The sequence below is a fragment of the Onychomys torridus genome, chromosome 16 (assembly GCF_903995425.1).
Source record: "Onychomys torridus chromosome 16, mOncTor1.1, whole genome shotgun sequence".
In the NCBI taxonomy this organism is placed as follows: domain Eukaryota; kingdom Metazoa; phylum Chordata; class Mammalia; order Rodentia; family Cricetidae; genus Onychomys; species Onychomys torridus.
The window spans coordinates 58,164,762-58,191,958 of NC_050458.1; the positions used below are offsets into that span (position 1 = coordinate 58,164,762).

General features: G+C 43.1%; 2 protein-coding genes across 8 annotated transcripts in view; one reads left to right on the forward strand and one right to left on the reverse strand.

The window, feature by feature from the left end:
- The first annotated feature begins 368 nt into the window (after positions 1 to 368).
- Pphln1 (periphilin 1) overlaps positions 369 to 27,197 on the forward strand; it is a 125,343-nt gene continuing 98,514 nt past the window's right edge. For 2 of the 7 annotated variants that reach the window (XM_036207754.1, XM_036207755.1), the window contains exons 1-2: positions 373 to 438; positions 26,744 to 27,191. In XM_036207754.1, coding sequence (XP_036063647.1) covers positions 26,870 to 27,191 — 322 coding nt within the window. In that variant the 5' untranslated portion in view covers positions 373 to 438; positions 26,744 to 26,869. Of the gene's footprint in view, positions 439 to 26,743; positions 27,192 to 27,197 lie in introns of those variants that run through there. The other 5 variants (XM_036207753.1, XM_036207757.1, XM_036207756.1 and 2 more) reach the window with 4 other exon arrangements.
- Positions 12,869 to 27,116, reverse strand: Zcrb1 (zinc finger CCHC-type and RNA binding motif containing 1). Its single transcript, XM_036207766.1, has 8 exons — positions 26,950 to 27,116; positions 25,955 to 26,040; positions 23,480 to 23,508; positions 18,714 to 18,825; positions 18,304 to 18,411; positions 14,866 to 14,978; positions 14,705 to 14,780; positions 12,869 to 13,052 (listed from the first exon to the last, which is right to left on the reverse strand). Exons 2-8 carry the CDS (start codon positions 26,036 to 26,038, stop codon positions 12,921 to 12,923), a joined length of 654 nt encoding a protein of 217 aa, XP_036063659.1. The 5' UTR covers positions 26,039 to 26,040; positions 26,950 to 27,116; the 3' UTR covers positions 12,869 to 12,920.

A 27,197-nucleotide genomic window follows, 5' to 3' on the forward strand; every position in this document is an offset into this window, starting at 1 on the left:
TTGGTAGCAAGTGCCTTTACTTACAATGAGCCATCTTGATGGCCTAATATTCATTCTTTAATATTATATTGTTCCCAACTTAGGCTCCAGACATTTGCCTTTGGGAAGGTGTGGTGGTCTGAATAAGAATGACCCCCATAGGCTCATGTTTCTATGCTTATCCTTATCAGTAGATCTGTTTGGGAAAAATTAGGAGGTGTGGCCTTGCTGGAGGAGATGTGTCCCCGGGGGGTGGACTTGGAGGTTTCAAAAGCCCAGGCCAGGTCCAGTTTCATTCTCTCTCTCTCTCTCTCTCTCTGTAACTTACAGGTCAGATGAGAGCTCTCAGCTGCTGCTCCAGCACCATGCCTGCCTGCCTGCTGCCACACTCCCCAGCACTATGACATTGGACTCACCCTCTGAAACTGTGAGCAGGCCCCCAACTAAACACTTGGTTCTGTAAGTTGCCTTTGTCATGGTGTCTCTTCACAGCAATAGAACAGTAACTGAGATAGGTTAGGTAAAGTTAGGACTAACCAGCCTTAACTAGGTGATCTGAAAACGATTAATGTGCCTACATGAAATGCTGAGGGGGAACAAACTCAAAATAGGGGAGACAGAAACAAAATGATGGCCAAGAAGCCAAGCTTTCCCTCTGCCTTCAGTTTGTGTGGGCCCAAGTGGAAAGTCGGTGGTTTTTAGCAAAAGCAATTTGTAGGTGCCTATAAAAATACTAACCTATGTCCTCTAGACAAAAAAAAAAAAAAAATTATTCTAGATAGAAATTCTCAGGAGTCAGGGCCTATGCCATGGCTCAGTGGGTCCAGGCACTTATAGTCTGATAAACTGAGTTCCAGCTAGGAATCCACATGGTGGAAGGAGAGACCCAACTCCAGAAAGTTGTCCTCCATGTGCTCTCGGTGAGTGCACGTGAGGCATGCACACACACTGCACTAATAGAAGGACGTATTAAGAGAGCACAAGCATGGTGACTGTAAACCCAAATAAACACAGACTGTATAATTCAAGAGTAACAGTTTCTTGTTCAAATAAACAGCAGATGTATGGTAATGTTAGTAGACAAACCAACAAAGATAAAGTACTAATTATCAGAATGTGCTAAGTCATGAATATGTGTTCAAATCCAAATATAAACCATTGTGGTTATTGTAAACTCATTTCCAACAAAGGTGCTGAGGTGATTCAAGAGGGAAGAGGATAGTTGTTGCTTTACAGTTACCTATCTCTATCTATCTATCTATCTATCTATCTATCTATCATATATCCATCTATCATCCATATATATCTATCATTTATTTATCTGTCCGTCCATCCATCCATCCATCCATCCATCCATCCATCCATCCATCCACCCATCCATCCATCTACCCATCATCTATCATTTATCCATCTATCTATCATCTATCTATCTATCATCCATCTATCTATCTATCTATCTATCTATCTATCTATCTATCTATCATATATCCATCTATCATCCATATATATCTATCATTTATTTATCTGTCCGTCCATCCATCCATCCATCCATCCATCCATCCATCCACCCATCCATCCATCTACCCATCATCTATCATTTATCCATCTATCTATCATCTATCTATCTATCATCCATCTATCTACCTATCTATCTATCTATCTATCTATCTATCTATCTATCTATCTATCATCTCGTGTCTCTCTGTATGTGCCTGTGTGGGTGTATATAGGCAGTCAGAGGACAACTTGAAGGAGTCAGTTTTCTGCTTCCACTGTGTGAGTCCTCAGGATCAAACTCAGGTCACTGAGACTGGCAAAGAGCCTTTCTCCCTGAGTCATCTCACAGGCACAAGGAGGGTTTTTTGTTTTTTCTTCTTCAAGCAGTGGTGCTGGAACAGTTGGCTGCCCACATACAGAGCAGTTAGATACTTCACACCCTTCAGGAAAGTCAACTCAAAATTCCTGTAGACAGGAATATAAGACTGGAGCTACAAAACCACTGAAAATAGAAGAGAACTTCACCTTATCCACAGAGTAAAGAAAAAAAAATCTTAGATAAGACATCAAAAGCACAAATGATAAAAGGGAAGGAAGTGTTAATTTGTATTTCATCAAAATTAAAAACTTATCCTTTAAAGAACACAGAAATAAAGTCAAAATTAAAGTCACAAATTGGGAAAAATATTTATAAATTATATATCTGATAAGGGACTCATTCCTAGAATATACAAAAAGCTGTTACAACTTCAGGATAAGAAAACAATGGGGCTGGGTGGTGGTGGCACATGCCTTTAATCCCAGCACTCAGGAGGCAGAGACAGGCAGATCTCTGTGAGTTTGAGGCCAGCCTGGTCTACAGAGCGAAATCCAGGACAGGCACCAAAACTACACAGAGAAATCCATCTTGATGCATCTCTTTCTAACCCGAAAATAATTTCTCCTTATTTGTGGGCGGTGAGATATCTCATTGGGTAAAGGTGCTTGTTGCCATGCACGATGAACTGAATTTGATGGCTGGGACTCACATGGTGGACTAGTTATGCCTTGACTTACACTTGGGCACTGTGGCATGCGCCCACATACACACACATACACATGCAAATATTTTTAAATGTAATAAATCTTCATTATTTCAAACATATAGTACTGGATGTTGACATTTGAGAGATAAGCTGACATGGATGTTTTAGGGACAAGGGCTGTTTCTACATATTCATTCAGCTACTACTCTTCCCCATACACACTCACCTACGCACACACATACTCAGGCCTTGCTCTATTACCAAGTCTTCTGCTCTGTTGATGGGATTCTGTCGGCCCCTTTTCTTTACTGCGTTCCAAGAATCAGATGTCTCAACCTGCTTGGTCTAAGGGAGACGTGACAAAGTATGAATGTAAGCCCCTTGAGCCGCACCAGTGGCCAGGCCCCTCCCCTCAGGACCTCTAACTGCCAGGTTCCACCCACAGAACACTCTAACTGCCCTAACTGCTGGACCCTGCCCCCACCCTGCAGAGTTAAAAGCCCAGTCTCTGGATGTGAAATCCCACCACTCTCCACCCTGAAAAGTTCCACCCTGCCCCCCTCCTCAAGAAACTCTATATAAGCCCTGTATTCTATTCAGGTTTGCTCCTGCTCCTCACCCAAGCAGAGGCAGCCACCCTCCTGGTTTTTCCTCCCAATAAATCTCTTGTGTGAGGTTTGTTTTGTGGTGTGACTTTGTGGTATTCCTTGGCTCCCGGCTGCCAGGATACCTTCCATCCAAGCTGTAATGCTTACAGTTGATGCTGTGGCTTGGATGGGCTCTCCTAGTACCTGTGTTTCTGCTCATGGTCTAAGCTGTACTGGGACCCTATCCCTCATCTCCAGTCCACCTGCAACAGACTCACCTGGCTCGCCTGTAGCTCAGCATCCCATCCACCAGCAGCAATTAGGTAAGTTTCCCCTTTGGTCAGTGTCAATGTTTCCCTGAGTCTGAAGAAGTGAGCACCCCTCTGGTACTATTGGAGGTGGAGGTAACCCCAGCCATGGTCTTTAAGGCTACAGCTGGCCCTCTTCACCTAACCCCATCTCATCACCTCTTGGAGCTGCAATCCTGCAGTTTCCTTAGGTCAAACCAGGCTATTGTACCCCTTCCTGCCCTCTTCTCCTACTCTCCCCCAGGAGCTGCCTGTAATCCCATAGCTCCTTTAGGCCCTTGTGGCTTTTGTGACCCCATTTCCTGACCTTTCCTGTGGATGAGACCCCCTCCTAGAGCTTGGCATTCCTTCTCACCTTCTCACCTCTACAAAAGCCCTGGTACCAGGTACCAAGTCTTCCTGCTGACTTAGCCAGGCTAAGCCCCTGACCCCTGTTGAGTGTGGTGAGGACCCACTGAATGGCTTGGTCCTTCTTCAGTCTTCCCTGAGTTGTGGGGATGCCCATAACTACAGGCTGCAGTGACATTTTCCTTTCCCTCTCTCACCCATGGGAATGTGTCTTCCATACCTTCTCATTCCCTCTTGAGATGCCTCTTAGAAAACCTCCAGCGTGTCCACCTGACACGCGACCTGAAGGGCCCCAAATTTATTCACTTTTGCAACCAATTTCGGCTTCAATACCCCATAGATAATCAATCCAAAGGGCCACCTAATGGCACCTTAGATCCTAATATTATTTGGGACCTTTATAAATATTGTGTGTGAAATGGAAAGAGATTCACCATTTCCTATTTGTCAGCTCCAACCTGGCCCCACATACACACTGTGTAAATGTCCTTTCCTTTAAGTTACCATAGCTGGATCTGTAAGTTTGTTGCAAAGCGGGAGCTGGGAGCTAGACCTAGCAGGAGGAAGAGAAGGTGAAGGAGTAAGCCAGCTACAGCATGCACACACTATGCTCACACTCTTCACTGGCTGGTGCTTCTCTCGGCTTCCTCCTGCAGCATCCTTTGTCTATAGCCAGGACTCAAAAGTTACCTATCTCTAAGCCTTCTTTGTTCTCAGTAAAACCAGATTCAGTTTTACAGGGACTCGGGCGTCTTTTAGGTATGAGTGGCATTAGACTGTTGTTTTGTGCTGTCCCACTTGAATTAAAATCTGGCTCTAGAGTTAGGGTATGGCTCCCCCTTCCTCTACACCCAAGCATGCTTGTTGAAAGGTTCCTTCCAAAATCTCTGTCCCTTATCAGGCGAGCCACCTGCTGTGTGACAGAGAAAGGAGAACAAAACAAAATAAAGGGACAGACTATTCCCAGTGGAGACCATTGCTACACATCGCATAGGCTTTGGCTTAACGCTTTAAAACGTTTGCTAGGGTATAAATCTTATCTCAAGATTTATAAAACTACTGTGTAGACTTCCTGTACCTCAAGATTTGTAGTAAGCATATCGGGTATGGTTAAAACCCTGTAAAATCTGCAACAAAGGGGTTAATTTAAAACTCGTAACACCAGGATGGATAGTTAAACATCTGTACAGAGGTGATCTTAGAGGAAACATGTGGCTTGCTGCCACCTCTGCTGCTGTCCCCGCACTGGGATGGAGGTAGCCACATGGCTGACAACCATCTTTGCTAGAGTTGGAAAGGATGGACTTTGCCGTGTGACCTCACTCCCATCTTAATAAAAGCGACCACATGACATAAGGCATCCAAAGAAAAATAACTCCTCCTAGCTGTGAGGCCCAAACCAGATGATGCTTCCACTATTTTTGATGACACTAACACACCTCAGCCCACAGTCCCTTCTCTTCCTCTCCATCCTCCCTGGTTTCCCTTTCTCTCTTCTCAGCAACAGGCTGCCTAACCAGTCAGGCCTGAGGCAGTCCCTGCGAAGGACTGTGAATGAAATTACAATACCTCAGGGGGCATCCTTGCTCAGGATCAGTTTGCAACTTGCCTTCTGGCTGGCCATCCTTATAGAGGTAAATTACGAAAAAAATCCAAGAGGTCACCCAGGACAAACATGACAACCTATCGCAATTCTTACCCTGCCTTACAAAGGCCTTCTTACAATATACCAGTCTGGATCCTGAGACCCCCAGATGGAAAACAACTCCTTATGACCTATTTCTTCTCCCAGAGTTTCCCTGATAGTAGGGCCAAACTTAAACACCTAGAGAAAGGACCCCTGACTCCACAGGCAGAAGTCTCAGTGGTGCCTTTAAGGTGTACCATGGGAGAGATGAAAAAGCCTGGAAACAAAAATGCTTGTTGCTAGTGAAGGCCTTTTGACTGGCCATAGCAACTTCCCAGGCTCCTTTGCCTCCTACAGCCTGAGAACCTCCAGGTCCCTGTTTAAAATGCAGTCAGGAGGTTCAGTGGGCCCAGGCCTGTCTGATCCCTCCTAAACCACCTAGACCATGTCCAAGATGCCATCAAGGACATTGGGGTGCTGACTGCCTTTATGTCCCTCATGGTGTGAGGACATCAAACCCAGATGGCCCTTCAGCTGACCTTGATCTGGCCATGGGGGATTGAGGGGGCCCGGGCTTCTTTGTCCTGACCACTGCCATCTCTCACTGGGAGTCTCAGGGAGACATCACAGTATCAGGGAGATTCATCTCAATCCTTCTGGACACTGAGGACACCTATTTAGTCCTGATGGCATTTTAGGGACCTACATTTTCTTGTTCCCCTATTGTCAGGGTAGGGTGATGGCCTTACCAGCTTTATCAAACCTCACCAAATCTATCACCCAGGCTTGATACCCACTCTCTCCACAGCTTCAGGGGACTTAAGTCTCTTATCTCTGACCTTTTAAGAAAGAATCTTCTACACCCTTTAGGCTGCCCCCTCATGGGCATGCTCCCTACAATGCCTTTCAGGGCCCCACCACGCGTGCAATTGTACTTACTAAGACATTTGCACTTCTCCAACTATTTTATTCTCTACCTGCTCTAACCACTTGCCTCTCCTCTTCTACTGGGTCAGTGTCATTATGGAGCTCCCAGATTGGTTTACTTTTACTATGAAAGCCACACAGGTGTGCCAGGATACCGTTCTCTCCAGAGCTCTAACATTTACATAGCTTGGCTACCGACAGCCAGGATACCTTTTCCTTCTAAGCTGTAGGTATAGCCTGGCCTCTGACAGCCAGTATACTTTCCCCTCCAGAGCTGTGATGCTTACAAGTGAAGAGCTTGGAAATGAGAGGGTCCTCTGTGGAAGCAAGTATAAGAAAGCTGTGAACTTACTATGAACTATGGTTGGGCCGTGTACAGAATGTTCTTCCCACAAGATGGCCTTCTAGAAAGAATTACATAAGCTAAGTGGATGCACTTGAAAACAAGTGCATGAAGGCAATGTCCTGGCATATCACATCACCTTGGTAGGAAAGGCAAAGGCCTGGGAGGAGTATTCTTGGCTCTTCCATGTGACCAAAGATGCTAGGACATAACACTAGGTATCTTTCCTCACTGTACTTGTGTGTGCTTAAGCTAACTGTAAACATCACCTCATGTTTTGTTTGCTTTGATAATAAAAACGAGAAGTGTTTTGTTTATGTAGGAATGGAGTTGTGTGAGGGGAATTCTCAGTGCTTGTGAGAACCACGTCCCCCATCCCTCTAAAAAAGACAAGAGTCTGGTGATCTTCAGATGGTTGTGAGCCACCATATGGTTGCTGGGAATTGAACTCAGGACCTCTGGAAGAGCATTCAGTGCTCTTAACCTCTGAGCCACCTCTCCAGCCCCCTGGTGATCTTCAAAAACATGGAATTGTCCTTGGAATGTGCTTTCATGCCTCTCCCAAGTGTAGCAGAGAGGAGTGTTATTTGTGTACATGGCTGTATGAAAAAACATGTTTTGCCATGTGCAGCTTGTCGTTGTGATTGTATACAGCTTGAACATATGAGAACTTAGGTGAATTTTCATGACCTTTAGAGTGTAAATTGCCTGATTTCTGAATAAATGTGGCTATTGCAAGGGACTTTAGTCTGCCTCCTTTTTAGGCTCTGTTCTCCTGGGTCCCACCACCTCTAGATGGTAAACAGTTTTCACTGTTCTTGAGCTCAAAGCCTGGAGTCCCCTGGTATTCCACGCAGGTCTTTGGAATACCCTTCAATCCTCAGAGACAGCCTTGCTGGCCAGGAGGCTGGTCAACAGTCCTCATTGATGGGGTAAGAAAGGATGTCATTACTCTGGACATCCAACCACTAGATAATACATCAGACAGAAGGTTTTGGCCAGTGCAAGATTAATGTCAAAAGTAGGAGAGCTGTTTTCAACCGTGAGGTGCCTGGCAACCATGGTGTTAGAAATCAATCAAGTTTAAGCAAGAGCCTGATGTAGTTTAGTTTGAATATGTACCGCTTAGAGGGCTGAGGATATATTGCCTGGGTTGTCTGGTCCTTTAACAATGGTACAAGCTCCTCCTTGTGCTGTTAGTGTATCAAAGGCCATCTAGTTTTGTATGATGGCATCCATCGTTTTTACTTTTGAGTTTAAGAATGAGATCCTAAAGACTGAAGAATATACTGACAGTTACATACTAATAGTATAGCAAAACATAAAGGAACAGTTTTAAGAAAGGGAACAAATTAAAAGGAAAACAATGTAAGATTATAATCACCAAGTGTATATTATACTAAGAGTGCCTTCAAAAACAAGAAAGCAAACAAAGGTACCACCGCTAATAGGTATTTAATGGAGCTTACCTTTGTATTTAAGGTGTCTTTTTTGTTGTTTGAAGAGAACACTTGCATTATTTAATGGTTCACACGTATAAATAGCCTTATCGGTAAGAGGCTCCTGAGGCTACAATGCTTCCAAAGGATCCTGGATGAGCCTGAAAGAGGTGTCAGCTGTGGAAACAGACAACATAGCTCCATGTGGTTGGGTCACAGCCTGGGTTCGCTTGTCTCCTACGGACCTCAACTCAGGGAAACTGGCCCCTTGGCTTGATGCAGCAAAGAATTTCAGGACTAGTCAGTATGAAGCAGAGTAGAGTTTCTGGTGTTTGTTTGCTTTTTTTTGTTTGTTTTTTTGAGACAGACTTTCTCTGTGTAGCTTTGTGTCTTTCCTGGAGCTTGCTCTGTAGACCAGGCTGGCCTCAAACTCACAGAGATCCACCTGGTTCTGCCTCCCAAGTGCTGGGAATAAAGGCGTGCGCCACCACCACTTGGCCTTAAGACTCTAACATTAAGGTAGAAACTTTAGAGTTTCTTGAACCAAGAAAGCATTAACAGGTAGGAGCTGTGTTTCTTGAAAAACACTCAGAGGACTGCTCAGTGCGCCATAGAAGGCAGTTTATTGTATGGTTTCCAGTGTACAGTTTTTAGGTTTGGAAAAGTGGGGTAGATAAGGTGGCACATGCTTGTCACCCCAGCAGTCAGAGACCAAAGAGAATTGCTGCATGTTCAGGGAACTTTGGGCTACTACTCCAGCCAGAGCTACACAGCAAGGCCTACTTGCTTTCTCTTTCTGAGACAGAATCCCACTGTGTAGCCCAGGCTGACCTCAAACTCACAATACTTGTGCCTCTGCTTCCCAAGTGCCAAGATTATGGGCAGGCACCCCAACACCCAGTTAGGAATTTATTCTGCTCTTTACCTTGAACATCCAAAACTTGATATTTATGTGTTTTGGTGAGAAAAAATCCAAAGTACTCATGACTGGCATCATCAGTTTGGTGATCGCTCAGTTTCTTGGTATGTCTAATAACTTTCCGAACTAGCTGATGCAGTGGGTAACATGGGACATTCATGAGCTCTGACATCCTCCCATGAGCAGTGCTGAGTAGTGTTCTAGCAGCAGTTGCATTATTGGGGAATCATTCTCCAGTTTTGGAGTTTAATAGTTATTTATTTGGTGTCTGTGTCTGTGTGATTAGATACTATTTTCTTCTATCAAAATTATGTTTAACCCTGTAATAAAATGACATGCTAACTTACTTTTAAAATGTCAAACTAATCTTGTACACTGCTGTAAGTCAGGTTTGGCTTTTGTGCCTGTATTCAAAAGGATCATATTTGTTCTGTAGCGTTCTTATGGTCACTGTCTGGCATTAGTGTTAGGGTGCTAATAGCCTTATAGATGACTTCAAGTGTTCCTTCCTTCTCCATTTCCAGAAATAATCATGCAAGGTCGGTCCTATCTCTTTATTTTATGTACATTGGTGGTTTTCCTGCATGTATGACTGTTTGAGGGTGTTGGATCCCCTGGAATTGGAGTTATAGACAGTTATAAGCTTCCATGAGGGTGCTGGGGATTGAACCTGGGTCCTTTGGAAGAGCAGTCAGTGCTCCTAACCACTGAGCCATATTTCCAGTCCCCTGTTTCTTATTAAATGTTTGGAAGAATCCACAAGTGAAGTCCTCTATACACATTTCCTTTGTGTACAGATAATTAGTAAAATTGTTTCTTCACTGCAGGGGACGAAAAGCAGGGCCTTGTGCCTGCCAAACATATACTCTTACCTCTAAGATACAAGCTGATTATTTTGAAATTATTATTATTTTGAAAATATTAATTCATGCTGTAAGATGTGTTAGGGAAAATAATGACCTCCTACAGAGATTCATGTCCTACTTTCTAGAGACCACAAATGTTCCTTTATCTAGCAAAAGATTTGGCAGATGTTAGTTAAATTAAGGACTTTGAATGAAAGAATATCCTGGACTATCCAGGAGAACCTGCCAAATGAAAGATGGAGTACAGTCAGAGTGGTGCGGCCTGCCTTGGCTTGCTCTGTAGCTGGAGGTGCTTATGAGCCAAGGAATGCAGACACCCTAGCCCCCAGAAGCTGGAGGCAAGGAAACATGGGCCGTGCAGCCCACCAGGGCAATGCAGTTCTGCCTACCCTAGAGGGATGCCAAACCTTTCAGGAGACTGGACTTCCAACCTGTACAACTGATATCTGCTAAGTTCATACTGTTTTAAGTCACTAAATTTGAGGTAGTTTGTTATAGTTGTAACAGAAACCCACACAGGCAATTCTTTTATGTTAGCTTGTGGTAGCTTGTGCCTTCCATGACACTTGCTCACTCCATTTTATTCTTCTTACCGGAACAGTGTTGGCTGTGGCAATTCCAACAACTTGTTACTGTAAGGTTAGTGATGTCTTTGATTTCTGTAGCATGAATCTTAAAGAGTCTTATTAATAAAACAAACCCGGAGCCAAGTATTGGGGTGAACACTGGAAGATCAGAGAGACAGAACAGGCCACAGCTAACCTCACCTGGTCAACTTCTCAGCTGATCTTGTTTCCTCAGACTGGAAGCTTCTGAGTCCTCATCCAAATGGATCTCAGCTGAACTGCTGCTCCAAAGCCTAAAAGCTTCACCAGGCTAGTTCCTGGTCCTCACGTCTTATCTTTCTGCCATCACTTCCTGGGATTAAAGACATGAGTAACCATGCCTGACTGTTTCCAGTGTGGCTTTAAACTCAGAGATCTGAATGGATCTCTGCCTCCCAAGTAATAGGATTAAAGGTGTGTGTGCCACCACTTTCTGGCCTCTGTATCTAGTGGCTGTTCTGTTCAGTTTCTTAGGGTACACAATATTTTGGGGAACACAATATCACCACAGATTTCATATTCTGTCCATCCATCCATCCACCTATCATCTAAAGGTATTTTATTGATACAGTGAGCCAACTTTTTGTCTGATTTTTCTACTCATTTCCTAATTTCTGTTTCATTGATTTCCATCTTGAACTTCGTTTCCTTGGTTTCTGCTTGTTTTGAGTAATGCCTGCATGTCAAGTCAGCAAATAACTGTTTTAAAGGCTTTTGGAGCAAATTTACTATCTCATTTTATTATATCAAGAAAGGGGCCAGGCAGTGGTGGCACACGCCTTTAATCCCAGCACTCGGGAGGCAGAGCCAGGCAGATCTCTGTGAGTTCCAGGCCAGCCTGGGCTACAGAGAGTTCCAGGAAAAGGTGCAAAGCTGCACAGAGAAACGCTCTCTCGAAAAACAAAACAAACAAAAAACAAACAAAAAAAGGGACTATGTATGTAACCCAGATTGCCCTCTGTGTCTCCACGCAAAGCTTTATTTCATGAGGATTGACAGCTCATTCAAATTGCGATAAAGCACTCATTTTAAAGATAGGATTCTCTTGTTTGTTTACTTACTTACTTGGTTTTTCAAGACAGGATTTCTCTGTGTAGTTTTGGTGCCTGTTCTGGATCTCGCTCTGTAGACCAGGCTGGCCTGGAACTCAAGAGATCCATCTGGCTCTGCCTCCCAAGTGCTGGGATTAAAGGCGTGCGCCACCACTGCCCGGCAGAATTTTTAAAAAGTTTAACATCAACAACAAATTGTTTGTTTGGTTTTTGAAGGTTTGGTTTAAAAATGAGGGGTTGGAGAGATGGTTCTGTGGTTAAGAGCACACTGGAGGGGTTTGATTCCCGGAACCCACATGGTGCCTCACAGCCAGCCGCCAGCAACCTCAGTTCCAGGAGAGTGAATGCCCTTCTTCCGGCCTCCAGGGGCACTACATGCATACGCTGCACAAAAACACACATGCAGGCAAAAAAATTAAGAGCTTAAATTGTTTTTCCACAAGTTCTTACACAAGCTAGTCAGGTACAAATAAAGTTTTACATTAAGTTGTGAAAGTACTTAGCTATCTACACTTTCCACTTCTGATAGTTGTTAGTATTAAGATTTTTATACTAACAAATTCTGATTTTAGTACAGATTGAGTTTCCATATGTGAAATGCTTTGGATTCTGGTATAACTGTATACACATAGAGACATTTGGAAAAGAACTAAGTCTAAACACAAAATTCACTTATGTCTTATATGCACTGCGGTCTGAGAGCAGTTTTATACATTATTTATAACAATGTCGTTCATGAAATAATTTCATATTCCTATGTGAGACATGTTGGTGCTCAAAGTTTGGAACATTTTAGATACTGGGTTTTCAGATTTAATATTTGCACTGTGCTAAGGTGTGGGAATCTGCTGGAGTCCAGCTCTGACCTATCGAAGGGTTCTTGGATGGAGGAGAGAGGAGTGAGGAAATATTAGGTAGAAAGAGAGAGACAATAAGACAGAGACACAGGATAGCTTCAGGAGGGCTCTGGGTCAATACCCAGTCGTCCAGAGGTTTATTCAAAAGGGTTTTTTATAATATGCCAAGGGGAGAGGTGAAAGACATCCCCCTTGCAAGATCAAAGCATGCCATACAACCAAGTGGAGACCCTTCCAAACACTTGGTAAACACGCCCCTGACCAAATCATCTCATTATGCAACCCTGCTGGGTAAAGCAAGATTAGATTCTCTGACCTTGAGTAAAGTCTCACTAAGAATCCTCTGTGGGCCACCACACTAAGGCAAACTAGTAACATGATATTTAAAAATTATTTAAAATTTTCTTTTTAACTACATTATAGTAAATATTTGGATTTAAGTGTTCTTACATACTCAAATACTAAAAACAATCTCTAGTCCACAACTGTATTTTGTACAGTAAGATTTTATTTGAATAATATTTACAAAATAAATACAATTTTAATCACTAAGTTCTTCTTCATCACTGAAATATGCACTTTTCTTTATCCTTGGTCGTCTAGAATCCTCTGAGGTTGAGGGACCCCCTGGACTGGGTCTCCATTTGTTTTGCTCCTCTTCAATTTTGGCTTGCTGTAATAGATTCAGAAGCAGAACAAAACCAGTTATTTATGGCACATCACGTTAACTTCAAAGGAATTACTATGGAAAAACCCGAACACAAATAATTTCCATCTTCCTAGGTCATACTGACAAACTGGTCCCCATAATGGCCCTACTCAAAATTATCCTAGGGAAGTTCCCTGCACCCTCTACCCCCCCACCAAGAGATAAGCATTTTTCTCCCTATGATAGAAGGATGACTTTGAATTTCTTAGCCTTCTGCCTCTCCTTCCATAATGCTAGGGCTGTATCCCCACCCCACGACTGTGCAGTGCTCGGACAGAACCTAGGGTATTGTGCATGCTAGCAACTAAACTGAATCCCTGAACCTCTAGCGATTTTTTTTTTCCCCCAGTTTGTTTTGACACAGGGTCTTACTATGTAGGTCAGGCTGGCCTTGAACTCATGATCTCCTACCTCAACCTTCTCAGATGAGAACACAAGTGTGTAATATGATGATTAGCTCCATCCTAGGCAATTTCTAAATATTCTAGATAAGCTAAAGACATTTTAAATCAAACTGCAGTTTTAATTGAAACAATAATTTTACCCAGACTGGTCTGGAATTCCTGATCCTGTCTCTACTTCACATGTTCTGGGATTAGAGATGTGATAACACATCCAGCTAATCCATTGGTTCTCAACATATGGGTTGTGACCCTTTTGGAGGTCACATATCAGATATCCTGTCCTGCATATCAGATATTTACATTATGATTCATAACAGTAGTAAAATTATAGTTACAAAGTAGCAATGAAGTAATTTTATGACTGAGGAGGTCATCGCATAAGGAACTGTATTAAAGGGCTGCAGTGTTAGGAAGGATGAGAACCACTGAGGTGATCCAATACTTCCACCCAATTTTGTAATGAAGACAGATTAATAATATACTAAAAGTGCATGGGACTTTACAGTCTAGAAAGAATGAATGAGAAAGTTTCATTCAGATAAGATCTTAGAATAATGTGTTGCCTCAAATTTACAAGGTGAAAGGGAAACACAGAAATTGCCATCATAAGATGATCAATACTGGGCTGGAGAGATGGCTTAGAGGTTAAGAGCACCGACTGCTCTTCCAGAGGTCCTGAGTTCAATTCCCAGCACCCATATGGTGGCTCACAGCCATCTGTAATGGGATCTGGTGCCCTCTTCTATATACATAATAAATAAATCTTAAAAAAAAAAAGTACATGAAACTCAATTAAAAAAAAAAAAAGATGATCAATATAGTGATATAATAATATAAACTATATCATGAAATACACCACAGGGCCTTGTATTACTTATACATTTATTATTATTTATTCAATTTTTGGGACAGGATTTTACTCTGTAGTCCAGGCCACGCTCAAGCCCATGTTCCTGCTTTACCCTGCTGAGTTCACAGGCATGGACTACCAGGCCTACTGCACTGGCCCCTTTTTCTGAGACAAGGTTTCCCTGGGTGAGTCTTCACCCCAGCCTCCCCGGCAGGCAGCGCCAAGGCTGTCGCTTCGCTCAGTTAAACAAATCAATGGGACACTAAACTGCACACCGTCAACCATCTCCTGCCTTCCTCTGCCCTGCCCAGCGCCTGGCAGGTCACTGAGTTCCCAGCACCAGGCCCTCAGACCATCAGTACCTGGAATGCTATCGCTTGACTGAGGCTGTCCAGAGCCGGGTCCTCCCCTTCTTCTTCACTCCCTTCTACTTCCTCACTGGGGCAGCAAAGAGAAAACCAGATGCAATCAGCTACCACTAAAAAGGCCAACAACGCATCATCTTAGTGAGCACTATACATACACCTCCTCTTCTGGTTCAGGGGCTTTCTTCTTCTTCTTCTTCTCCTTCTTCTTTGGAGGCTCACGTTCTCCAAGCATGTTTTTAGGACAGGCATAACTTAGGTGTCCACTTTCCTTTAGTTTCACATTCAAAAAGAAAGAAAGAAGGAGACTGTAGCTGCTGTTAGGACAGAAGCCTGCACTGGCCCTGTGACCGAGAGGCTAGAACCCAGCAAACAGTATTCTCTTTGTGGGAACACAGGCCCAAATGCATTCCTTTCCCATAGAAGAGGCAGAGTGTGTGATACTCTAACTGCCAGCATCTGCAGTGATAACTAGGGAGCAAAGCAGCATTCTTTCCTCAAAGTTTTTTGTTTGTTTTTGTTTTCATGAGACAGGGTTTCTCTGTGTAGTTTTGGTGCTTGTCCTGGATCTCCCTCTGTAGACAGGCTGGCCTCGACCTCACAGAGATCCACCTGCCTCTGCCTCCCAAGTGCTGGGATTCAAAGCATGCGCCACTGCCGCCTGGCTCCTCAAAGCATTTTAAATCTCAATTTTCACCATACAAAAGAGTTCTAAATTTAAATGCATCATCAACTCGAATAAAAGTTTTAGATGAGTTTGATAAATGGGGAAAAAATTATTTCTATTAACCTGTAAGATATTGTTGAATATTCAGCTTTAAAAACAAGTGAAGGTGGGCTGGAGAGATGGCTCAGAGGTTAGGTGCACTGGCTTGGCTGTTCTTCCAGAGGTCCTGAGTTCAATTCCTAGCACCCACATGGTGGTTCACAACCAGCTGTAATGAGATCTGGTACCCTCTCCTGGCCTGCAGGCATCCATGCAGGCAGAACACTGTATATATAATAAATAAATAAATCTTTTTTATAAAGGTAACTAGTAAAATTGCTTTGGGAAAAATCAGAAAATATAAATGTAAACAGATTTTGTTTTCTAGGGGGGATTAAAGAACTATAAAATTGTATAGAGCAGGTGTGTGATGTAGTTCAGGTGCAGCAGTGTCTGCCCTAGCATATACAAAGCACTGGATTTGACTCCCCTGTAACTCGTAAGCCAAGGGTGGTGGCTCTTGGCTCTGATCCCTGCACCCAAGTGGACGAGGATAAGAGCTCTGAAGCCGCCTTCTACACGTAACAAGGTTAAGGCCAGCCTGTGTTCGAGGCGCTGTCTTCAAAATAGGAAGTAAGAAGTACTGGTGTGTGGCACACAACTTTGATCCCAGCACTTGGGAGACATGGGCAGGCAGATCTGGGTTTAAGGCTAGCCTGGTCTTCCAGTGAGTTCCAGGTCAGCTGAGTTTACATAATGAGACAAAGTAAATAAACAAAAGACCCAAAACAATAACTAATGAGAGTGTACAAAGCATGACAATAACAAATCTGTCTAAACCCATAAATCAAAAGGAATATTTGACTTGCACATCATTTAGCATTTCTCAGATGATCTGTATTAGCTATAAATGTGGAGAGTAAGGAAATTCTTTTTTTTTTTTTTTTTAAAGATTTATTTATTTATTATGTATACAGAAGAGGGCGCCAGATCTCATTACAGATGGTTGTGAGCCACCATGTGGGTGCTGGGAATTGAACTCAGGACCTCTGGAAGAGTAGTCAGTGCTCTTAACCTCTGAGCCATCTCTCCAGCTCGAGTAAGGAAATTCTTAAACAAACAAACAGAACTAATGGAAAGAGAGTCTCTCTGGCCTAGGCTAACCAAGAATTCACCATATAGCTCAGGATAACCCTGAGCTGGAGGTCTTCTGCCTGAGCTTCCTGACTGCAGGGACTCACTATAGGCTTGTGCTGCTATGCTCAGCCAGCACTGTTCTTTTTACAAACACAACTTAGGGGGCTGGAGAGATGGCTCAGAGGTTAAGAGCACTGGCTGCTCTTCTAGAGGACCCAGGTTCAATTCCCAGCAACCACATGGTGGCTCACAACCATCTGTAATGAGATCTAGTGCCCTCTTCTGTATGCATAATAAATAAATAAATCTTACACACACACACACACACACAGCTTAGGACTTTAGACTACTTTCAAAAGATTCTTTTAACAGAACTGACTAAATTAGTATGCACTCATGCCATATTTACTTCCTTTCTGGTTATCTACCTGTTACCTGTCTACAATATTATCTTTTCTTGGCCAACAGCAATAAGGAGTGGCAGCTGGAGAGAGGAGGTGGTTGTTTGAATGAGAATGGCCAACATAGGCTCACCTATTTGAATACTTGGCCCCCAACTTGTGGAACTGTTTGGAAAGGATTAGAAGGTGTGGCCTTATTGGAGCTGTGTCACTATGGGTGGGCTTTGAGGTTTACAAAGACTGGCAGAGAGAATATATAGAGGGAGAAATCTGGGAGGAGAAAAGAAACAGCTAGAGAAGGAGGAGGACATCAGGGGCCAGCCACCCAGCCAGCCATGGGGTAAAAGTGAAAGTAACATTTACAGAGGCATAAGGTAGATGGGGTAATTTAAGTTAAAAAATGCTGGCTAGAAACAAGCCAAGCTAAGGCTGAGCATTCATTAAAAAATAAAAATAAAAAATAATAAGTCTCTGTGTATTTATTTGGGAGCTAGGTGGTAGGACCCCCAAAAGAGCCAGAGTTAAAACAACCAACTACACACCTCTGTGGATTAGGTTTTCTTCCACCTTTATGTGGGTTCCAAGGATTGGACTCAGGTCATTAGGCTTGCATGACAAACACCTTTACCCACTGAGTCACCGTGCTGGCCCCTGAATACTACTACATTTCAATGATGTTTACTCAGATGAATTTACAGTTTCCAAGTCAAGTTGCTTTCATAACCTGGTTTTGGCCAGCCAGAAATTTTGGTGAGGAGCCAGGGCTGGAAGAATGCTTGTCTAGCATGCAGAAAGCCTTGGATTTAATCTTCAGTAACTCATCAACTAGAAGTGGTAGGATATGCCTATAATCCCGGCACTCAGGAGCTGGAGGCAAGAGGATCTTAAATTCAAAGTCATCATCTGCTATATGGTGAGTCTGAGTCAGCCTGTGCTACATCAGACCTGTCTCAAACAAGCTGAAAACAATCTCAACAAAAGCGAAAATATGGTGAGGTTGGGGAGATGACAGGCAGGTGACAGTGTTTTGGTGCACAGGCATGAAGACCAGAGTTCACATACCCAGACCTCACATTTAAAAAAAAAAAAAAAAAAAAAAAGAGCAAAGCATGGTTCTATGTGTGCCTGTAACCTCAGCATTCTGTGTGTAGCAATAAGACTGCTGCAGTTTGCAAGTCACTAGCTTAGCCCAAGTTCAGAGACTCTTGCTAAAAGGGAATGAGTGATAGAACAGGTGGGACATTTGAAGCCCTGTGTCACACCCCTGTCCCCCCTTTAGGAACCACTAAAAGACTAATATGAAGAACACTTTCTACTACAGAAGTTACTGAGTTTTATTTAGGTTTACTCACCCCACACTCATAACACTTAGATTTATCGAAGTAGTTTCGCCTTCGGATGAACTCAGCTGCTCTTCCATTGTCGATTGCAATGCTTGCCTTTATCACCCTACCAAATAACTAGATCAGAGAAAAACATAAACACAAAGGATGGGGTTCACCAAGCCCTAGTCACCAGACACCATCTCCTCAATTCCTGTTGTAATAAATATGTGGTAGATTCTATGTCATACTTTTTTCTTAAGATTCTTCCAATGTTCTGATAACCCAATACAATGCTGACATCTTTTCCCAAAAGGTAGCCACTCGTGAATTACAGCTATTAAACGGATGTGATGATCTTCCTGCAGCCCCACACATAGCTTTTGGTTTAGATGAACACAGACTTTTGGGTTACAATCTTGGTGAAATCAACAGCTTACCTGTTTGTTATTTATTGCTCTGGTGCAGTTTAAGGCAGAGTCTTTATCCAAAAACAAAATAAATGCAACACCTTTACTCTTCCTTGTGTCTTTGTCTTTCATTATAGTAACCCTTAAAGCACAAAGAACCAGTTAAAAATAAGACACAAACTTGTAACTACTCAAGAAACTCCCAACTATTTTTATAAGGTTAAATAATGAAACATTTGCAAAGAGAAAAAAAATCATGCTTAGTGGTAGATTCTTCTGATCCCAGTACTCAGTAGAGGAAGGAGGATGGAACAGGAGTTCGGGTCATTCTCATCTAGAGAGCTTGAGGCTACCTAGGCTAGGAGATCTTTCTAAAGAAGAGTGATTTAAACCATCCAGCTCTTCAGAGTCAGGAGGGATCAAGGAGAATGAAATGAGAGACTGACACAGACAATGCAGAAGAACAGTCAGAGCTGGGAGCTAACAGAGCTCGAAGGGGTCCAGTGAAGAGAGGCTGCTGCAACTGTTACATCCTTATCAACTGTGTATCAAAATGCCTATCCCTACTAACTCTTCCCTTGAAAAGCCCAAAACACAAGCTGAGGTATTCTTCTGTATACGAAGAGCAAAATGATTTACTGTTTTTCTCAAGTTTTAGATCCAAGTGTCTCTATTTTAGAGTCTCCATGTTAGTGGTCCTTAGCCCTACCTCAGTGCCCCCAGGTTACAGGGATTGCTAACAACATGTCATTTAGTATAATTTAGAAGAACAATGCTTGAATCTGCTGTGGTGGCACCAGCTTAGAATGCCAACACTCAGGAGGCTAAGGCAGGAAGACTGTACCAAGCTGAAGGCTAGCTTGAGGTATGCAGCAAGACCCTGTCTTATTTACTTGCAATTTTTATTTCATGTGCATGGGTATTTGGCCTGCATGTATGTCTGTGTCCCATGTGTGTGTAGTGCCTGAGTGCCGGGTGCCCTGGGAACTGGAATTACAGCCAATTGTTAGCTGCCAAGTGGGTGCTGGGAATCAAACCTGGGTAATCTGGAAGAAAACTCAGTGTTCCTAATGGCTGAACCACTTCTCTAGCCTGAGACTGTAGCATGCCTTTTGATGGCTACCAGCTCACAAATAATGACAAAGAAACTTATTAATTATGAAAGCTTGGCCTTTAGCTTAGGCTTGTCTCAACTAGCTCTTATAACTTAAAAACAATGTGCATACATACATGTATGCATTCACACAGTCAAGAGTGCAAGCTACAGAGCAAGTGGAAATGCTAAGGACAGGTACATGTGGATAAAGGAATCTTATTATTTTACAAGAGGGTAACAGTGCTTTGTTGTACAAACATGAATTTGAATTCCCAGCACGCATATAAAAGCTGAGCACGGTTGCACATGCCTATACTCTGTCTTGGCGGGCAGAAACTGGTGTATCTTGGGAGCTCACAGGCAAGCCAAGCAAAAATAGTTAACTTCAGGATTAGTGAAAGGCCCTGTCTTGAGGGAGTAAGGTGGAGAGTGGTAGATCTAGGACACCTGAGGTCCTCCTGTCTTGTCTATATGCATATGCCAGGGGTGTGCACACACAACAAAAGGCAGGGGGAGGTGGGCATGTTATTTTCACTAGATACTTTGTTCTTATTACTAAGGTAAAACCTAATAAACCTAGCTGCATGTACTCTTAGCTGACTTTAAAACCACTAATTCTAGATAGTCAGACAATAAATTATCTGTCTCCCAATAGCTTCTATGCAGACTGCATCTCTACTGAATAGGTGATGGTGACAGTTGCCTAGGTTACTTTTCAGTGGCCCGAAGGACACACTTCCAGAAAATATTAACTCTTGACTTGGTCTTGCAGTTGACAGGTCTTTCAACTGTCTTCCAAGTGTCTGTCTCTTCTGCACCCTTTCCTAGGCCGCTCTTTACGGTGTCTGAAAACAGCGGACTATAAAATGGGGGAGGGAGGTGGCACCAGAGTTCCCCTCCCCTTTGTTCAGCAGTGTTGTCTGTATCTCTAACCAGTCTACTCCCCAGAGTTCAGACAAGGCTCTCACTTCTCCATGCTTTGGTTACTGAGTGTAGTCTTCTTCTGTTAGTGTCTCAAGTCATTGGCGTTACCGAGAGCCAGCCAAACCCTGAGAGAGCTCAGTCAGAAAATCCCCAATACCCACTGAAAAGCTGGGCTTCTTGGTGTGCCTCCATCACCTCACTATGCGTGTGGGTGTTGGGGGGAGGAGACAGGTGGACAGGTGGGTCCCTGCAGCTTACTGGTCAGGCCTGCAGCAGAACCAGTGAGCTCCAGTCCCAGTAATAAAACTTGCTTTAAAAGCTAGGGCAATCAAGGAAACCGTCAACGTCAACCTTTGGCCTCCAGAGACAGGCACACAACATGGGGTAACGACAATTTAAAATACACCATCTCAAACAACTAGGGGCTGTCAACACTGGCCTGTTACTAGTTATAAGCTGGGATTCAGCAGTCCATAACAAATAATTATTTTTGGGGGGCTGGAGAGATGGCTCAGCAGTTATGAGCATGGATGCTCTTCCACTTCCAGAGGATCTGGGTTCAATTCCCAGCACCCACATGGCAGCTCACAACTGTCTGTAACTCTAGTTCCAGGGGATCTGACACCAATGCACATAAAGTATAATGAATTATTTCAAAAAAGAAAATTATTTCTTAATTTGTTTGGGTAAACACAATTTTTTATGAAAACTGGGCAGAGTGGCTCTGGTAGCCTACCATGGGATTTAAGTGAAGGTTTCAACACAAGTCAAACCATCTTTTGAGACGAGAGTCTCCTTGTGTGTGTCAGGCTTTGAAGTCCGTATTTCCATGCCTCAGCCTTCTGAACAACTGGTGTATAGCAGCACACCACAGTTGGCTCCGTCCCTGGTACTTTTTCTGGAATTCACTCTTCTTGGCTCCCACTCGTCTCTGTCACTGCCCCTTCTACTCTGAAACAGTGAGGGGGGCACTGGGTTCATGCAGCATGGCCGGTGCTTCTCCGATGGGAGTCTACTGACATGTTTCCTATCTGCTTCCACCTCCCAATCCTTGCTTATTAAAATTTGCCTTATTTACAAGGTTTAAAATTCTGTATCTGTCCTAATATAGTCTATGGAAATTCCTTCTCCTTTCTACTAAGTAGATTTGCCTTCATTTATCTATTTAATATAGGTAATGCCTCAAATCATCTAATCTGAAGTTTTTTGTTTTTTTTTTTGGTTTTTCAAGACAGGGTTTCTTTGTGTAGCTTTGCACCTTTCCTGGAACTCACTTGGTAGCCCAGGTTGGCCTCGAACTCACAAGATCTGCCTGGCTCTGCCTCCCTAGTGCTGGGATTAAAAAAGGTGTGCACCACCGCCGCCCGGCTCTGATCTGAAGTCTTTTAAGTCTACCAATGTCACCTGTGTGTCATGCTCAGTACACTGGATAAAACACACATATACAAAATTTTCTACAAGGGCACACCTACATGGTTATTCATATGGACACTCAGCCAGGCTTTGGCAATGAACACTACAGAAAAAAGAGAGAAGCCATGCACCCCTAGGAAAGGGAAAGTTTAATGACAGAGGCGCTGTAAACCAGTTACAATAGGGAGCACACTTATAGATCTCTTCTCTAGTAATGGAAAAATAATATCACAGCAAGGACTTAAAAACAAAACAACCAAATCCGTAATGACCTCGAGTTCCTGGAATGCAGGAAGAGGTAGAGTAGCACTGTTTTCAGATGTAGGGTAGGTATGAGGGACTCATTCTAGCATATACTGCAAAGCAGACTCTGAAAACAAGGGGCCACCGCAACACACCCTTCCTCTACATCCAGTCCTTATTCACACCAAGCATAACTGACTTAACTGCCAAATGGTCTTTCAAGGATGCACAGACAGCCTTTTTATGTGACCATCTTGTTCCAGGTTTCTTCTGTGGTGTGGTTACATATTTTAGTCTAGCTATTTCAATTTGCTCTCATTCCCCTACTAGCTGAGAATAACATCCAACTCGTCTACAATAGAGGGAATTAAATTGACTTGGAGCTAATGAGGATTGTAGCCCAGTAAAACAGATTCAAGTAGTCCTGCCGATGTGCTCCAAGGAGTTAAAAAATGCTGCTGTAGTTACTGCTTTAAAACTACATATGGGGCTGGGCTAGAGTGAGGGAAAGGCTTCAAAGCTACACAGAGAAACCCTGTTTCAAAAAATCAAAATCAATCAATCAATCAAACTACACATGGGTTTGAAATCACAGCACAGCCAGGAGTTATGACTGGGTTCAGTGGTGGTGTCTAAGTAGTCTGGGGGACAGCCCATTATACACAGGTCAACAGAGGTTATGAATGTTTCAAGTGTCAACTCATGGGGTGGGGGACAGGTCTATAACCAGTCCAAATGTTTGGCTGTAGAGATATCTGACACCATTTTAAGGTGGCCTGATACCACCTTGAGCACAATGTTACTCCAGTGTAACTTCCCCCTAGGCATTTCCAGCTAATCTCCACACTGCACAAGATTGAGCTCTGACAACCTTCAGGAGCTAGATATGCAGCTCAGAGGTTAGGAATGCTCTTAATAAGTCTGAGGCCCTAAGATCAGTTCTCAGCACTACTGAAACAATACATTAAACTATTACATCTTTATAATACATAGTAATTTATATATGATACGAAAACTATCAGGTACTTATTATGTACATGGGAAAATAATTGAACTTTACATAAAAATGTTAACAGTAGTATTTTTATTTAACCAAGTATTTTGTAATGTAAATACTTACTTCACAACTTTGCCATACTTGGAAAATATCTGAAACAAAAGATCACACAATAATTTATAATTTAAATGACTTATAAAAATTAAATATTCTGATTGTATACACTGACCAGATTCTTTGTCATATTTTTATGAAAAACTTTAGCCTTTAGTCTATACAACAGGCTTTACAAGAAATATTCCTACCCCTAGGGGACTGAGAAGGAGGATCATGACTTAGGAGCCACCTTGGGCAACACATCAAAACCCTGAATCAACAAACCAAACATTTTCTAAGTGACTAGAATAATATAGTTCCTGGAGTTAAAGGTCATCTGCTTGGGTTCCTAAACTCCCTCTAGGGAGTGGACAGAGAGAAAGAACATCAGCATGTCTAACTCTATGGCACATACACTAGGGAGCAGCTGAATTCCTGATCTATCTCTGGGACCATTAACCCCACCAGAGCTAACCTGTGCTACGGATGCCACAACAACAAAGACTTTAACGATCAACTGCTTAAAGACAGAGGACTCTGACTGCATACATTACCAAAAGCTTCCTATAATAAAAAAAGCATCTCCAGCCAGGAGTGTTGATAAATGGCTATAATGCTAGCATGCCTAAGATCGAGAAGACCGTGAGCTTGAGACAAGCCCTGGCTACAAAGCAAGACCTGGCTGGCAAAGATCAAAAACAAAAACCTTTTTATGTCTAGAGGTGCAATCCTTATTAGTATAATGGTGGGACTTTATAGTTGGCCTTTTCCCCCTTGTACTTCTACATACAGCCTAACAAATTTTTCTATAGTTTCAGCGAATATCTAGATACTTATAGTTCTGACCTATTATTTAATGCTTAGAAATAATATTCTTAAGAAAGGGCTTTTAGAAGACCTTATCACATGCAGTTTCATAATGAAATGCTGAGTTCTGGGTCATAGTGTTAGCAACATTAGATTCCAAGGTCCAGCAGTTTCCTATGGAATTGTAACTTTTTAATGGGTTCTCATTTCCGAGAGAAGCTACAGTGATTGCCTCGATCAGGCCTGAAAGCAAGGGGAGAGTGAGTTTACTTATATTTCCTTCCTCTTTGGAAATGCTTGTGCTCTAGACATCTGGACAACTGCCTTTTATTGCTTCACATTTTTAAAAAAAGATTTATTATATATAGTGTTCTGCCTCCATGTATGCCTGCAGGCCAGAAGGGGGAATCAGATCCCATTATGGATGGTTGTGAGCCACCATGTGGGTGCTGGGAATTGAACTCAGGACCTCTGGAAGAGCAGCCAGTGCTCTTAACTGCTGAGCCATTTCTCCAGCCCTTGCTTCACATTTTTATTCAAAAGTCACCTTTTGTTTGTTTGTGACAGGGACTCATGCATCCAAAGCTTGCCTCAAAGTCCCCATGTATCTGAGGATGACCTTGAATTTCCAATATTCAGCCTTCACCTTCCAAATACTGGAATCATAAGTATACATACCATCAATGCCTAGTTAATGTGATGCATAGAGCTTTGTGCATGCAGAGAAAGCATTATAACAACTATCTTATACCACTAGTCCCCAGTTACCTTTTAACTAAGGTTATTTCTTACCACACAGTCTAAAATTTCACCTCCAAGCCTAATTTAGTATCCCTCACTTATCTTTTCTCTTTTGTGAGACAGGGTCTAAATTGTCCAGTCTGGCCTCCTGCCTCAGCTTCCAATGTGCCGGGATTACAGGAATGTGAAATTAGGCTAGGCAAGTGGTTGAGCTTGTTTTTTGTTTGAGATAGTACACTGCTATAGTTTCAGCTAGCCTTTAACTCACAATCCTCTTGCAACTTCAGCTTTCAGAGTGTTAGGATCATAGCTACACATCATCATCTAGCTGTTTCTAAACCACATATTATTTTCTTTCTTCTTCTTCTTCTTCTTCTTCTTCTTCTTCTTCTTCTTCTTCTTCTCCTTCTTCTTCTTCTTTTTTTTTTTTTTTGAGACGGGGTTTCTCTGTGTATAGTCCTGGTTGTCCTAGAACTCGCTCTGTAGAACATACTGGCCTCAAACTAAGAGATCGGCCTGCCTCTGTCTCCAGAGTGCTGGGTTTAAAGGCATGGGCCACTACTGCTTTTATATAAAAAAAATAACATGTGCCAGGCGGTGGTGGTGGTGGTGGTGGTGGTGGTGGTGGTGGTGGTGGTGGTGGTGCACGCCTTTAATCCCAGCACTCAGGAGGCAGAGGCCAGCCTGGTCTACAGAATGAGTTCCAGGACAGCCAGGGCTATAAAGAAAACCCTGTCTCGGAACAAACAAACAAACAAACAACAAACAACAACAATAAAAAACAGAACAAAAGGCAGTAAATACTCTATGGAAATTAAAATTTTCTAATTTTCAATAAAATTTATAGGAGAGATATATATTATGAGTTTTCCCAGGAAGCAGTAATTTGCTTAAGCTACAGTGTCTCTCTTAAAGAGAAATTCATTAGTTAGATGTACTGATAGTAAAACTTACCCGGTATAAATCATTGTTTGTCAGGGAGAAGGGCAAGTTGGATACATAAACTGTGCTCTTACTTGGAGCCAAGCCGCCACTCATTTCTAAAACGGAAAACAAACCATCAGGAATCTTATTCCAAATAAAACCAAACACTGGCAATCACTGATTTAACTAAAGCAGAACTCCACACCCTCCATTCATGTAAAGAGATTAGAGTAGGTTCTGTGGGGGTGGGGTGCGAATTACCATAATTCTTTTCAAGCAGCGGATGTAAGCCTTTTAGTGCTGCACTGCGGTGGAGAGGAAAATTTAAAGGGCTGGAGAAGCCACGCGGCTATTTTTTTACGTCTTTTTAGCGTAAAAGCAAAAAAGATGCTTTCCAAGTATACGCCATAGCTTTTCTGCCCACCTCCGAATGGGATACCTGCCAATTCCTCCCTTTTGTTCTTGATTTTTAACTCCCTAACCTCCTGCATCTATGTCTGAAACACAGGTATTACAGGTGTTGGCCACCACGCCAGTCACATTTTTGTTAACTTTGGGTACTTGTTTTTATTTTCTTATTTTTTTTCCCCCCCGAGTGATTTTCCGCGGGAAATTTAGCTTCGTATTTTGATGAAGTTCTTTGGCATTTTTACCTGTATATTTATAAGCATGCTCAGTAATCAATTTCAGTGCTTACAACGCTGCAAATGGCTAGGGGAAATTATATCAGAAACCTAAATGAATTCCACATTTTGATTTAAAATGCGCAGATGTCGGCAGGTTACCGAGTGCCTGGAATAACAAAGTTATCTGCTTTAGGAATGACAATGGACGCATTAGCCGGAAGGGAGCTTCACGCCCAGCGTTTGAGGGGATTATCTAGAAGGCCTCAGGTAGCCAACACCTGCTGGTCACTTTTCAAGTTTCTCAGGTGGAAGAACAGCGATGCAGGCTGGACGTCCTCGGGGCCGGGGCCGGGGCCGCGGCCGGGGTCGGGGTCGCGGGGCCGTGGCGTGGGCGCTTACCTTCACCGTAACAGCCGTAAGCGGAGGCAGCGAGTCCGCGGCGGCCGCAACCCTAGTTACCCTCTGCCGCGCAAGCATCCGCGGCTACAGCGCGGAGCAGCGCCTCTCCCGTAACACCGAAACCCCGGCGACCGCGGACCCCGGCTCGGCGCGCGCGGCGACGTCATCGCCCGCGCCGGAAGTTCCTTCTGGCGGAGCGGACGTCTGCCTTCGCGGGTTTCAGCCGCAGCCGGAGAACGTAGGTGAGT